The sequence below is a fragment of the Erpetoichthys calabaricus genome, chromosome 1, assembly GCF_900747795.2.
Source record: "Erpetoichthys calabaricus chromosome 1, fErpCal1.3, whole genome shotgun sequence".
NCBI lineage: Eukaryota > Metazoa > Chordata > Cladistia > Polypteriformes > Polypteridae > Erpetoichthys > Erpetoichthys calabaricus.
The window spans coordinates 197791492-197807167 of record NC_041394.2 but is presented as its reverse complement, the minus strand read 5'-3'; the positions used below and the strand labels follow the sequence as shown (position 1 = coordinate 197807167).

General features: G+C 39.4%; 1 protein-coding gene across 4 annotated transcripts in view; it reads right to left on the bottom strand.

Moving 5' to 3' along the window:
• Nucleotides 1-15676, bottom strand: part of scaf11 (SR-related CTD-associated factor 11) — a 651915-nt gene that overhangs the window by 78205 nt on the left and 558034 nt on the right. The window contains exons 2-4 of one of the 4 annotated variants that reach the window (XM_051928673.1): nucleotides 14591-14653; nucleotides 11770-11930; nucleotides 10892-10969 (exon numbers count right to left, since the gene is read on the bottom strand). The exons of 1 other annotated variant lie outside the window; for it this stretch is intronic. In XM_051928673.1, coding sequence (XP_051784633.1) covers nucleotides 10892-10969; nucleotides 11770-11930; nucleotides 14591-14633 — 282 coding nt within the window. In that variant the 5' untranslated portion in view covers nucleotides 14634-14653. Of the gene's footprint in view, nucleotides 1-10256; nucleotides 10375-10891; nucleotides 10970-11769; nucleotides 11931-14590; nucleotides 14657-15676 lie in introns of those variants that run through there. 2 more of the 4 variants (XM_028810656.2, XM_051928677.1) reach the window with 2 other exon arrangements.

Here is a 15676-nt window from a genome sequence, read left to right as displayed (position 1 = left end):
TCATGCCAGAATAGCCCTAGCATTTTAACACTTGGTATATCCAATTACCTCAATGCTTATCTAGACTTTCTGCTGTTATGAGAAATAGTGATGCAATAGTCAAAAATTACAGAAAGATATCTTAAGTTGCCAGAGGCACTTCCTAAACACATCTTCTGTCACAGTGCTTCAATCACCAGGTGCTACTGAGCTCCTGAAAGGACAACAGTAATTTTAGCTTTTAATTTTCTCTCAGCAATAAGTCTTTTGTTTAGTTTCTTTTGCTGTCTCCCTGAACTTGGTTTAAGCTTCATGGGATAGAAGAACTGGGGGTGGGTGTTTAGAAAGAAGCTCTGTGCATGTAAACTTTGGCAGTGTAGGATTTCACCACTAAATCACTACAAACTTGTTAAACGGGCTGTCCCCAGACATGTATTCTCGATTGAGAATCACACCTGACCATGCGAAACAAGGCTACTTAATGGATAGATAGATAGATAGATACTTTATTAATCCCAATGGGAAATTCACATTCTTCAGCAGCAGCATACTGATACAATAAATAATATTAAATTAAAGAATGATAATAATACAGGTGAAAAAAACAGACAATAACTATGTATAATGTTAAATATTAACGTTTACCCCCCCTGGTGGAATTAAAGAGTCGCACAGTTTGGGGGAGGAACGATCTCCTCAATCTGTCTGTGGAGCAGGACAGTGACAGCAGTCTGTCACTGAAGCTGCTCTTCTGTCTGGAGATGACATTATTTAGTGGATGCAGTGGATTCTCCATAATTGATAGGAGCCTGCTGAGCGCCCTTCGCTCTGCCACAGATGTTAAACTGTCCAGCTCCATGCCAACAATAGAGCCTGCCTTCCTCACCAGTTTGTCCAGGCGTGAGGCGTCTTTCCTCTTAATGCTGCCTCCCCAGCACACCACTGCGTAGAAGAGGGCGCTCGCCACAACTGTTTGATAGAACATCTGCAGCATCTTATTGCAGATGTTGAAGGAAGCCAGCCTTCTAAGGAAGTATAACCTGCTTTGTCCTTTCTTGCACAGCGCATCAGTTCTGGCAGTCCAGTCTAATTTATCATCCAGCTGCACTCCCAGATATTTATAGGTCTGCACCATCTGCACACAGTCACCTTTGATGATCACTGGGTCTATGAGGGGTCTGGGCCTCCTAAAATCCACCACCAGCTCCTTGGTTTTGCTGGTGTTCAGGTGTAGGTGGTTTGAGTCGGACAATTTAACAAAGTCATTGATTAGGTCCCTATACTCCTCCTCCAGCCCATTCCTGATACAGCCCACGATAGCAGTGTCATCAGCGAACTTTTGCACATGGCAGGACTCCGAGTTGTATTGGAAGTCCGATGTATATAGGCTGAACAGGACCGGAGAAAGTACAGTCCCTTGTGGCGCTCCTGTGTTGCTGACCACAATGTCAGACGTGCAGTTCCCAAGACGCACATACTGAGGTCTGTCTTTAAGATAGTCCACGATCCATGCCACTAGGTATGAATCTAATCCCATCTCTGTCAGCTTGTCCCTAAGGAGCAGAGGTTGGATTGTGTTGAAGGCGCTAGAGAAGTCTAGAAACATAATTCTTACAGCACCACTGCCTCTGTCCAAGTGAGAGAGGGATCGGTGTAGCATATAGATGATGGCATCTTCCGCTCCCACCTTCTCCTGATATGCAAACTGCAGAGAGTCAAGGGCGTGTTGAACCTGTGGCCTAAGGTGGTGAAGCAGCAGCCTCTCCATGGTCTTCATCACATGTGATGTCAGAGCAACAGGCCGAAAGTCATTCAGCTCACTAGGACGTGATACCTTTGGGACTGGGGTGATACAAGATGTTTTCCAAAGCCTCGGGACTCTCCCCTGTTCCAGGCTCAGGTTGAAGATGCGCTGTAGAGGACCCCCCAGCTCCGATGCACAGACCTTCAGCAGTCGTGGCGATACTCCATCTGGACCCGCTGCTTTGCTGGCACGAAGTCTCCTCAGCTCTCTGCTCACTTGCGCTGTTGTAATTATGGGTGGGGATGTCTTTCCTATGCTGGTATCAGCAGAAGGATGTGTGGAGGGTGCAGTACTCCGAGGTGAGAGTGAGAGTGGGTTAGGGTGGTCAAACCTGTTAAAAAAGTTGTTCATTTGGTTTGCTCTCTTCATGTCTCTCTCAATGGTGGTACCCCGCTTCGAGCTGCAGCCAGTGATGATCTTCATCCCATCCCACACTTCCTTCATGCTGTTATTCTGCAACTTCTGCTCCAGCTTTCTCCTGTACTGCTCCTTCGCCACCCTGAGTTGGACTCGGAGTTCCTTCTGCACGCGCTTGAGCTCATGCTGATCACCGTCTTTAAAAGCCCTTTTCTTCTGATTCAAAAGGCCCTTGATGTCACTTGTAATCCATGGCTTGTTGTTAGCATAGCAGCGTACTGTTCTTACTGGAACTACAATGTCCATACAGAAGTTGATGTAGTCAGTAGTGCAGTCAACAACTTCCTCAATGTTCTCACTATGAGATCCCTGCAGGATATCCCAGTCTGTAGTTCCAAAACATTCTCTCAGAGTATTCTCAGCCTCCGGAGTCCACTTCCTGAATGATCGTGTGGTTACAGGTAGGACTCTAACTTTTGGTTTATAGTGAGGCTGAAGCAGAACCAGGTTATGATCTGCTTTCCCAAGCGCAGGCAGCGGGGTGGCGCTGTATGCATCTTTAACGTTTGCATAAAGTAAATCAATAGTCTTATTTCCCCGGGTGTTACAGTGCACATACTGGGAGAATGCAGGTAATGTTTTGTCCAGCGTCACATGGTTAAAGTCTCCAGCGATTAGCACAAGCGCCTCAGGGTGCTTTGTTTGTAACTTAGCAACAGCGGAATGGATGATGTCACTCGCTGACTCCACGTCTGCCCGAGGAGGAATGTATACAATAACAACAATGACATGTCCAAACTCTCTGGGCAAATAGTAGGGACGTAAACTTACGGCCAACAGTTCGATATCCCTGCAGCAAGTGGAGATTTTGACGTTAACATGTCCAGAGTGACACCACCGTGTATTAACATAGAGAGCGAGTCCTCCTCCTTTGTGCTTACCACAGATACTTGCATCTCTGTCCGCTCTAACTGTGCTAAACCCGGGTAGCTCCACGTTGGCATCTGGGATGGTGTTATTTAGCCAGGTTTCGCAAAAACACAACAAACTGCATTCTCTGTAGGTCCTTACATTTTTCACCAGCGCAGCCAGTTCGTCGATCTTATTTGAGATTGAGTTTACATTCCCCAGAATCACAGAACGCACCGAAGGCTTGAAACGCCACTTTCTCGCAAGCCGCTTCTTTTTTAGCTTAGTGCCGGCTCTGCTGCCACGATACCGCCTTCTTACCTCGTCGGGTAAATATGGAACCACACCGGCACTGGCATTTGTTCTCAGCGCCCGAAGTTGAGTACTTGAATAGGCGAGTCTCGGCGTGTTAAAATCCATGCCCACGTTGTAAAAGTAAGTGTGTCCAGGGAAGGAATCCACATAAAATAAAGTGGTAGGAGTGATCAATAAATAAAAATAGAAAAATAAAAGTAGAAAAGTACACATACATATACAGTCATACACGGAGCTGCTGAAAAGGCTGCCACTCACGGCGGCGCCGGATGCACATACATACATACAGTGGTGTGAAAAACTATTTGCCCCCTTCCTGATTTCTTATTCTTTTGCATGTTTGTCACACAAAATGTTTCTGATCATCAAACACATTTAACCATTAGTCAAATATAACACAAGTAAACACAAAATGCAGTTTGTAAATGGTGGTTTTTATTATTTAGGGAGAAAAAAAAAATCCAAACCTACATGGCCCTGTGTGAAAAAGTAATTGCCCCCTGAACCTAATAACTGGTTGGGCCACCCTTAGTAGCAATAACTGCAATCAAGCGTTTGCGATAACTTGCAAGGAGTCTTTTACAGCGCTCTGGAGGAATTTTGGCCCACTCATCTTTGCAAAATTGTTGTAATTCAGCTTTATTTGAGGGTTTTCTAGCATGAACCGCCTTTTTAAGGTCATGCCATAGCATCTCAATTGGATTCAGGTCAGGACTTTGACTAGGCCACTCCAAAGTCTTCATTTTGTTTTTCTTCAGTCATTCAGAGGTGGATTTGCTGGTGTGTTTTGGGTCATTGTCCTGTTGCAGCACCCAAGATCGCTTCAGCTTGAGTTGACGAACAGATGGCCGGACATTCTCCTTCAGGATTTTTTGGTAGACAGTAGAATTCATGGTTCCATCTATCACAGCAAGCCTTCCAGGTCCTGAAGCAGCAAAACAACCCCAGACCATCACACTACCACCACCATATTTTACTGTTGGTATGATGTTCTTTTTCTGAAATGCTGTGTTCCTTTTACGCCAGATGTAACGGGACATTTGCCTTCCAAAAAGTTCAACTATTGTCTCATCAGTCCACAAGGTATTTTCCCAAAAGTCTTGGCAATCATTGAGATGTTTCTTAGCAAAATTGAGACGAGCCCTAATGTTCTTTTTGCTTAACAGTGGTTTGCGTCTTGGACATCTGCCATGCAGGCCATTTTTGCCCAGTCTCTTTCTTATGGTGGAGTCGTGAACACTGACCTTAATTGAGGCAAGTGAGGCCTGCAGTTCTTTAGACGTTGTCCTGGGGTCTTTTTGTGACCTCTCGGATGAGTCGTCTCTGCGCTCTTGGGGTAATTTTGGTCGGCCGGCCACTCCTGGGAAGGTTCACCACTGTTCCATGTTTTTGCCATTTGTGGATAATGGCTCTCACTGTGGTTCGCTGGAGTCCCAAAGCTTTAGAAATGGCTTTATAACCTTTACCAGACTGATAGATCTCAATTACTTCTGTTCTCATTTGTTCCTGAATTTCTTTGGATCTTAGCATGATGTCTAGCTTTTGAGGTGCTTTTGGTCTACTTCTCTGTGTCAGACAGCTCTTATTTAAGTGATTTCTTGATTGAAACAGGTGTGGCAGTAATCAGGCCTGGTGGTGGCTACGGAAATTGAACTCAGGTGTGATACACCACAGTTAGGTTATTTTTTAACAAGGGGGCAATTACTTTTTCACACAGGGCCATGTAGGTTTGGATTTTTTTTCTCCCTAAATAATAAAAACCATCATTTAAAAACTGCATTTTGTGTTTACTTGTGTTATATTTGACTAATGGTTAAATGTGTTTGATGATCAGAACCATTTTGTGTGACAAACGTGCAAAAGAATAAGAAATCAGGAAGGGGGCAAATAGTTTTTCACACCACTGTATATATACACACACACACAATATTATATATATATATATATATATATATATATATATATATACACACACACATATACATATATACATATAAAAAATTCTTTTCGTGTTTGAAACGGAAATTACGTATGAGCGTTTGAAACGGGAAATTACGTATGACCACAGAGGAACAGGAAACACATTCTTAATAAACCTGATTCTTGCCGAGAGAGCAAATGGTGACACAGCTCTGGCTGTAGCGTCATGGGGAATCGCTTCTGCATTATTAGATGGAGGCCATACAGCACATTCGGCACTGCAATCACCATTAAACCTCGCTCACGACGAAAATCCAATCTGCAACATACGCAAGGGCTCTGGAAAGGCAAAAGTCTTGCAACATGCAAAGATAATAGTTTGGGATGAGTGCACCATGGCACATAAAAGAGCTTATGAAGCCTTGAACCGAATAATGCAAGATCTCAGAGATCCTACCAAAATAATGGGAGGCACTGACGTTTTACTCACAGGAGATTTTCGTCAAACATTACCAGTTATTTCATGAGGGACACCAGCAGATGAACTCAACGCATGTTTAAAATCCATGCTTCTCCCACGGTCAGTTATATGTCTCATGTTCTCGGGTAGGTACACCAAAAAATGTAGTATACCTGAAAGCACTGCAGTAGTACTCAATGTATCTTTACTTCTTAAATGTTAATGTATTACCGTTTTAATAATTTATACGCTTCTTATATGTTGTTCAAATTCTTTTATCAAAATACCGGTAACGTGCAGTGAATACACTTGACTTGAGCATTCATAGTATCATCCTCTTTCTCTGTACGTTTAGCATTCGTTTGCCCAGAGGTTGATGTGCTTGCTGCTTCCTGAGCAGCTCTTCTTTACTCCACCCTAGAAGCCCGCTGCTTCTCTTTCGTCGGCATCTTTTTGCGTTAAAACTGATTAAGTTAGTTTTTGTGTTGCAATTACTTAGTACGTTTTCTTTAACCTTTCACTTAATCTGGCACTTAAGTCTTCAATCTGCCTCAAGAATGATTAGAGAAGGTGCTAGGGAATGAGAACGGTGCCGTACGCATCCGCTGCATGGCTGCCCTGCTGCGCGCTGCCGAGAGTTGATTCTACAATAAAATAAAATAAAGATAAAAAGAGTAATAAAATCATCACCCCGAAAGCGGATAGTAGATGTCACGTAGTATATGTGTACCAAATTTCAAGTCAATAGGTGAAACGGTTTGCAAGCTACAGGTGATTTAAAATCCTGGACAGACAAACGAACAGCCACGGTAGCGTATTATAGAAGATTTTACTGTTTAATAATTTATATTTATATGCAATGTGCTTCTTATATATTACTTCATATTCTCATATGATAATGATGTTAATAATGTTGTTTATATTGATTTCTATGTTATTGTAAGTGCTCTTTATTTGTTGAAAAATAAAATTGGCAATTAACAAACTTATTTTATAAATACTACATTTTACTTTTTTCCCTTGCACTCAGTGAGCGAAGCCACTGGGTAATCAGCTAGTGAGAAATAAAAAAGAACAAGTCAAGGAATCATCAAATGTACAAAATTTTATTCAAATTTTGGATTAAATGAAATGAGCCGCCTTTTGCCAATTTAACAGCCATACTGTAATAACTCTTGATTCAGAATGCCAGTTAAAGCCCAACACTTCTAAGGCCAAAAATGCTCTGTCTCGCTTCATTTGTTAATTGCCATTTTTATTGGTGTTTAAAACTTTCTACAATGTAATATTGTCTAAGTAGTACTTCAGAGGGTGTAGTAATGCAGTCTGTTCCAACTCTGCTTTAAAGACAGACAGAGGGTTTTTAAGTAACTAACAGAAGTTGGGGCCTCTGTACAAATTACTTGTTTCAACTTGCAAGGTACAATTTACTTTAATTGCCGCAGAACATTTGTAGTTTGTAACCTATTAATTGTTTCCTGAAAAAGGCCCATTTGTAATATTCTGAAATGTCCTTTTTTCAGTTTTTCCTATCCTAAACTTTCAGTTAAAATCTTTTGCAGATTACTGCATTTCAACTGATTAACACTAGAATTACCAGAGTCTACAAAAAAACTCGTAGATCCGGCCCACCTTAAAACCGTTCTCACCTCTCCGCCAGCATCTTTTGTCTTCTAAATGTGCTGATTAAGGCGAGCAGCAAGCTGCCAGCTATTCCATCCCCCACCGTCGCAGAACGTTCACTAAGTTTTCCCAGCTGATGCCTTGTTTGATTATCTGGGAGTGACTGAACTGCTGGAGTTTTACAGTGGAAACAATAGATCTCTATTTGGGAAACACGCATTTCATGTGTGTTCCGTTTCTACAGTAATCTGTGTAAACACATTTTTAAAACAAACGTTTTTCATATTTTAGTATATATGACAAAATGTAGGCATAAACTATATAGTGTATGAAGCCTGAAGTCCAACGATCAAGTAAACACTTTCACAAAAGGTTCAAGGAGGAGACAACAGCTTCAGTGGCATAGCAGCAAGATTTGCTGAATTGTAATCAAGAGACCCCAGTTCGATCCCCACTCACTCCAATATTTGCCGTTTTCAGTAGAAAAACTGAGGTGTTCTAAAACTGTTGACTGGTAGTGTATAATACCTGTATCAACAAAACCCTCAAAGATAACAATAAAACTATTAGTAACTATTTGCCCCCCACCCTTCTCCCATTGTTGCTAGAAGCAACTTGTACATCTAGCCATCTGATTCAAAGTCACAGCAGTCAGTAGAAGTCTCATGTGCCGCTTTTTCACAGCCTTCGTTCAGCTCCTACACAACAGATAAATTCACCATCCCATCCAGAGCCGAGCTTATGGCAGTACAACAACTCAAACTGTAAAAGAACGGCTCCCCATTTTTTATTCTGCACTCTCACACCTCTGCATCTGCTGCTTTGCACAGAGCTCCGACAGATGAAGCTAATCTGTGCCAACCCCCTTCCACAGCTCTTTGAGCAGTCCCATTTGCATGACCTCTGTTAGGACTCTGTTCTTGACGCACCCTGCTTAGTGGAGGTTTGGCCAATATTTTATTACTCTGTTACTAACCTCTTCTCACAAAGTAATATGATGTACATTAGACTTCCTCAAATAACTATAACAGGTAAATGCAAAATAAAGGTGATATGTTGAATATCCATGATTGTAATTAGGAATCTTGACTCACCTTGTAAACAAAAATACAAACTCAAAATTAACACAAAATTTTCAGCAATTAATATTCCCAACACATACACACAAAAACTTTTATGGAACTTTGTTTAGCAGGAAACCATTTTTCTAAGTTTCCCAAGTGTTTGGGTTGCCTCTTTATATGAAGTAATGCATTTTACCTTTAGATGCTGTACTGTATCTGCAGCAAAATGAGGAACAGGGAATCTTGCAACAGTATGGTCCCTACAGAGTCCTGATTGTAACATCACTGAAGATTATTCGCAGAGACAGAAGCAAGTAGGAGAGCCAAAATCAACAAGGAACCTGTGGCAAGTTCTCCAAGAGGCTTGAAACAACCTATCCAATGAGTAGCTTCAGAAACTGTGTGCAAGTGGACCTAAGAGAATTGTGCTGTGTTTAAGGCAAAGCGTACCAATTAATAAAAACTATTCAAGGTATTACTGTGAAAGCATTCCTGCTTTATAGCATTTTTTCAGGAGTGCCTAAGACTTTTACACAATAAATGTATCTATTTTTTATAAGTTCACCGACTCATTCACTCATTTATTAACAAAAACACCCATTTCCCTTTCAGTTAAAAAGCTTAAAGTTGGCAGGATGGCCAACATAAGAGAATAGGTACCTGCTAAGAAAGATCATTTTAAAATAGCAATATCTAAGGATAACCCCCACACTGAAATTTGGCAATGTTAGGGGTGGGGTAAATAAGAAAAAAAAAAGACAGACTGGCACTGAGAAATGTGGCCAGCACTTTATACAAATGAAGGTTGCTACCAGAAGTGAAGTGTCAGGACAAAAGTTCAGTAATGCTTAAAGAACAGATGCATCCTTTGGTGTATGCAGTACTCCCCATTCTGTTGGCTTCTTCTCACTTGTTGTGATGTGGAGGATGGGTGGTCCTTGGTGGTGAAATACATGCAATACTGCAGTGAACTGCAGTGTCCTCTTAGAGGTCAGACCATGATGTGCTGCTACACTCCAGTTCACAAAGCAGAAACAGGGAAGTCAGGGTACAGCATACAGGCCTACTTCAAGCTCTGGGTACAATATAAGCCGGGAGCTGGAGCACGATATAGTAAATTTAAACGATTGCACATCCAAATAAAGTGGTCCCTCAAAGACATAACATAGTAGTGAACATCATATACAATGTCACAATATTATTATTTTCACATTTTTTTTTTTGCACCAGGCTTGGAAAACTTTATTTCATAGGCCATGGATATGTGCACCCTGTAAACGTCAATGCTGTATGTAATAAGGTTAAAATAAACTACGATTCAGCGTATGCTGCTTTTAATCTAAACCCTCCAAAACTTTGTAACGGTACAAGATTGCAGATCAAAGCCTTACATTCAAATCTGACTGAAGCAACCATTTTTTACTGGACATGCTACAATGTGAAATTATACACCTCAGATTACTATTATCTCCACTAATTACATGTTGTGATTAAAAAAAAATTACAGTTTCCTTTTAAACTGTGTTTTCAATGACCATCAACAAAAGACAAGGCCAATCACAAGGAAAAGCACAAATTCATCTATGGCAGGAATGTTTTAATCATGGCCGATTAATTGTATGTGGCATATTCAAGTATAAAAATATTATTAGTTTACTGGAGCACCTTAACACCTGGCAAAGAGGAAAAAAAACACAAAAAAACTATAAACTAGGCCCATTTTCTTGGGAAATTTCAAAGGCAAAGCCGGGTAACACAGCTAGTATATTTAGATTACACACATACACATGCACATACAATATACAGATTCATTTTAAAAACATACTGTATTGTAATCTTGTAAGCAGTCCTTCATTCACAGTAAATTGCTTATTCTTTTTTAAGATGCTGATCACATTTTAATCATCCTGGCATCCTGTCTTCCTACGCACCACCATTTCATACTAAACCAAGCAGAAGGGGGTTATTTTAATATTATATCAGTACTGTGAACACCTTTTGCAATGTCATTTACAATTCAAGAGGTCACATGACTGGACTTAAAAAGATGCAATTTGTCTAAGGTATACGAGAGTGGCTCTAACAAGAGTAAAAAAGCTTGGACTTCTTCACCTCTTGCCTAACCATGAGGAAACCAAGAAATTTCATGCAAAACACAGTAACAACTAAAAAGAAACAGTTCAAAAATACACATGAAGAAAAGGTTTAAAAATGTGGTACTGCTATCATTTTTAGTCAGCAGAAATGGGCATTCTAGAAAGTATACATACAATTAAAAGACCAAATCATGGGAATCCCAACAGTTCATATGAAAATTTTAGCAAAATACCATTAAATTACCAGGTACAAAAGCAACTGTTTAAATTGCAACTATAATATAGAACTGGTAAAACACCAACACATCATCAAAATAAAAGCATTACTAAAAAATTCCAAATGTCAAAAAGTGGATAAACTAACCTCTATAAATGTCTGATGAGGTTCTTGTTTGTAAATTGCTTGAAATAATTTGCGGTCAACTGGGCAGGAAGTAACATTCTGCAATACAGACAAAAAAGAGGAAAAGAAAATTCATACATTGAAAAACTACATTCTTGTCAATGATGCTATCTGAACCTGTTATTGTTTAATAGTAGAGGATTAAACTACAAGGGGAACCAAGCTAAAGTTAGAAAATGGAACGATCCTTAACAAAACTGATAATGTAATTTCTCAAAGTAGTCTCCACAATTCTCAATGCACTTGCACCAGCTGCCTGGAAGTGCCTGGATTCTAGCAGAATAAAAGGTTTTGTCTTGCCCTTACAAACCTCGTGCACCGCTTTCTTCAAGTCTTCATCTGTCTTGAATCTATGGCCACCCAGATATTTTTTTAGCGGTCCAAAAAGGTGGAAATCACACAGTGCCAAATCTGGCAAATAAGAAGGATGTAACAATACCTCAAACTTCAGTTTCTCCAGACAAGACTTGGTGTTCTTAGGAGTATGTGGGTGGGCATTGTCTTGCAGCAAACGGACTCCTTGAGACAGCAATCCCCGCCATTTGGATCGAATAGCAAGCTTTACATTGGTCTCCAGCAAGTCACAGTAACTTGCACTAGTGACTGTAGCACCCCATGGCATGTAGTGTTCGACAATAACTCGGGTGCACGAGTGGTTAAGTGGACAAGACTAAACCTTTTATTCTACTGGAATCCAGGCACTTCCAGGCAGGTGGTGCAAGGTTTGTTCCAATCTCTAATAAATCACATTTTCTAACTTTAGCTTGACTCCCCCTTGTATAATAAAAATTAAAATGTTTCGTCATTTAGAAAAACTGTATTGAAAACAGTAAACTTACATTAGCCCATTTCAATATGCAGCTTAAGCAGAAAACATGCGAGCAGTTCTCAGGAACAGCAAGCTCTTGGTCTAAAAGGAGGTTCAGACAGATTGGACATCGGTCTGCTTCACTGTTTACCACCACGGTTTGGTTTTCTTCATTCTGTTGACAATTTTCATCTATAGAGAAAATGAAAAAATTCTCATCAGGCTGGTGTCAAACCAAATGTTTCTTTCCAAAAAAAAAAAAAAAAAAAAATCACCTATGATAAAAATACTGATGATGTGTTGGGAAATAGCAAGACAAACTTTTAATAAAAAGGAAGAAAAAAAACAGACACAGAAAAAATGTATGAGCTTGTGTTTATTAGATCATTTTATTGGTAAATTGAACATACAAATGAATTCATAGGTTCATCAGGTCAGTATTGCCATGTACAGAGTGGTTATTTCATAGCAACTTGCTGTTAAGTCAGATGAACAGATAAGTAAGGTGCAGAAACCAAGCTCATGAGGCTAGCAAATGTTTCTCTATATTCAGTCAGTCAGTCATCAGTATTTAGTTAAAACTGCTTACAATTTATACCTATCTCAAAAATTTAAATGCACAACGTATTTTAACATATATAAACAGAAAAAAAAAAATAGATAAGCATAAACCTTTTCAGCAAGACCTAAAAGATACTTTCCATTGTTTCATTAACTTCTCAACAGTCCACATTGAGAAATCAGAAACTCGTCACCAGAACGTGAAATGTTTCTTGACGCTAACTGGTCATTTGAGTACATTTAGTTTTGACATGACTGAACCATGGACTTCGAAATGCAGTACACTTTGTGTTTTGTTATGACATGCAATATATAGACATTAATTAAAATGTAATATGCTTTTGTATTGCATTTTAAACTGACATGAAAATTTTGTGCATTACTGAAGCAGTTGGCTGCGGTGGGTTGGCACCCTGCCCGGGATTGTTTCCTGCCTTGTGCCCTGTGTTGGCTGGGATTGGCTCCAGCAGACCCCCCGTGACCCTGTGTTTGGATTCAGCGGGTTGGAAAATGGATGGATGGATGAAGCAGTTGGTTATTTGGTTGATATGTTTTTAATTAGGACATGTTAAACTACAAATAGTGCTAACGTGCTGGAATTGCATTTAATTTTGGCACAAATAATTTTCCCATAGTTAGCAATTAATATTTTCTCACAACAAAATTCAGCACCATAGCCATCTTTTTTTCCCCACATTTTCCACTGATCCACAGGGTTGGGCTTCTCAATTACCTTGTTAAATGTACTGAATGATTAGTTTGTTAATCCTTCCAAATTATATTTTTTCAATAATTAATAAAATGGCTTTTTTTATGAATTCCACAATACAAATGTTTGCAAATGGTAAGCAATAACATCAGGAAACACTGAAGTGCATCGAATTACAAAAATTAAATTTATATAAAAACAGTCTTGTTCATCATTTGTACGATTATCTGTTATCACCAGTAAGAAATCTCTTCTACAAGACTAAACAGATTTTAGTGAACCATATTCATTACTTGAGAAACTAACAGATACCATGGCAACTGTGCACCAAGACTCCAGTACTTATATAATTCCCAAAACAGAAGCAATGAATTGAGAATTGGTTCAGAATAATATGATGTGTCTAAAAATTGTCCAAAAAAATCATATGTGCTATCAGGCAAATTGAATTTGTTCACCAAGCTGAAACTGAAACATATAATCATCTCTGGTGGAAGGGGAAAAAAAAAAGTATATTTTTTGATAACAGGTGGGTGCAATGGTACTGGAATGTCATCTATACATATGTCTTTTCACTAGATACAGTGGGTTCACCTACTTATCTGCCCTTGGAGATGCAGAAGCAAGCTGCATTACTAAAGACATTAGTGTTACCTTTATGATGCCAGAGGTGCACAAGCAGCTTGCCTGTTCTGTTTAGTGGCTGTGCACCTTCATTCTGCTGCTGAGGTGAAGGGCAACTGTAGAAACCAACATCAGCTAAAATATATGGCAGCATGATGACAAGTATCAAAAACTCCACAACAACCCATAAGCATGCACAGATAGTGTGACAAAAAAATCTGTGCATTACTTAAGCCTTATTCCCTCCTGCATTTTAGGTGTCGGTCCCAGGTTCGGGAGATGCCATTAAGTTTGTCATTTTACAAATTAACCTAATTACAAAATACACTAGTATTAAAACAGAATTCTTATTAAAATAGGTGCAAGATAGGGAAAGTGTTCTGAACATTTCTGAGAAACAAAAGCTGTTTAATATTACAGTCAAACAATCCACACCCTTAGGTAAGTATATAAAATAACCTTATTTTACATGCTATAATGTATTATGGAAAAACTTTACAAAATACATTTCAAAAGTCTTTTTCCTTTTTTCCCCCTTCATCATAGAACAAAACATAATGCACAACTAATCAATATTTAAATTGCAAATGAACGCCAAGTTTTGAAAAATCCAGATGACCACAAAAGCCAACCTTTCTACATGTTTAAAAAACAACCATTTTAGTGGGTGGATGCACTTATTTTAAAAAATCATCAAAATTCATTAGCTATTTATTAAATGTACATGTTGCCTGTTCCTGAACAAAATTTGTGTCCACCCACTCATAGTGGTCATTATTCTACAAGATCTCAAACATTCTTTTAGTGCTGTTTTGCCAACATAACTATAGTTGTCACACTGGCAGAATACCATGGATATTCTCCCCTAAATCAGTAAAAATGACAGCTTAAGAAATGCAAGAACTGTAATCAAAGACTCAAAAAAATAAAATAAATAAAGACATGGCTTGATACATACCATTACTTGCTTCATCTGATGTCTTTGGCTTGTTGCTTCTCATTTCAAGTTACTAGATGTGTACTGCTAAAATAAAAAATAAATAAATAAAGTCTCATGCCATACAACAGAGTGCAATTAAAAAAAACAAACTTTTCAATTAATTTTATTTGATTGTGCACTGCATTATTCACTCTTTACAGAAAGGATAATGGATTCACTGAAAACTGATGAATTGAGACACTTTATCAACTGTTCATGTATTCCTTTTGGCTGTGAATCCAAATTCAAAAGAGAAGTTTTATCCAATGTTTTTGCAATGGACAAAAAGTGTTTGTTGAGGACCAGTGTGAAAGATGTGATGTTGCCAATCCGGACAAGCTAAGGTTTATTAGAAAGTCCAAAAATCCAGCTATATAGTGGAGTACTATGCCCTAAATTGAAGTGTTTGGTGGTGCAGTTTAATGATACAACAGTGTTAAACATAGAGATGTAATTAATAAACAGGACTCTGTCACACTGCGGTGGGTTGGCACCCTGCCCGGGATTGGTTCCTGCCTTGTGCCCTGTGTTGGCTGGGATTGGCTCCAGCAGACCCCCGTGACCCTGTGTTCGGATTCAGCGGGTTGGAAAATGGATGGATGGATGGACTCTGTCACAGCAGTTTGTCTTACTCAGATGTGCCAGGATTGTATGAAGTGCAAGCAATATAGAATTCATGATGGAAAAGGAATTACGAAATGCAAACTGGAGGTGGTCCACATTGTCTGGAATGTTTTGTTTAATGTGGCCCAGTGACAGACTCTCAAAGCAATACTTCACAATTAGGAGTGGCTGCCAAGACTCTGTAGTCCTTCAGACATACACTTTTAATTTCTCAGGCACAGAGATAACGGATGTCCTTCTGAACTAAGTGGAGACAATAACAGAAAGGCAAACCAAAAAACTAAAAAAAAATTACAATACAATCACATTTAGCTGAAGTGTAGGGCTGTATGATGTTATAAAAGCTCACATCATCTTTACAAAATATTCAGGATGTACTATACCATTGCCTCTGTTGGGGGGATGGGGTGGTGGTGGTTTTTGAGATGGACTTGCTTGTGG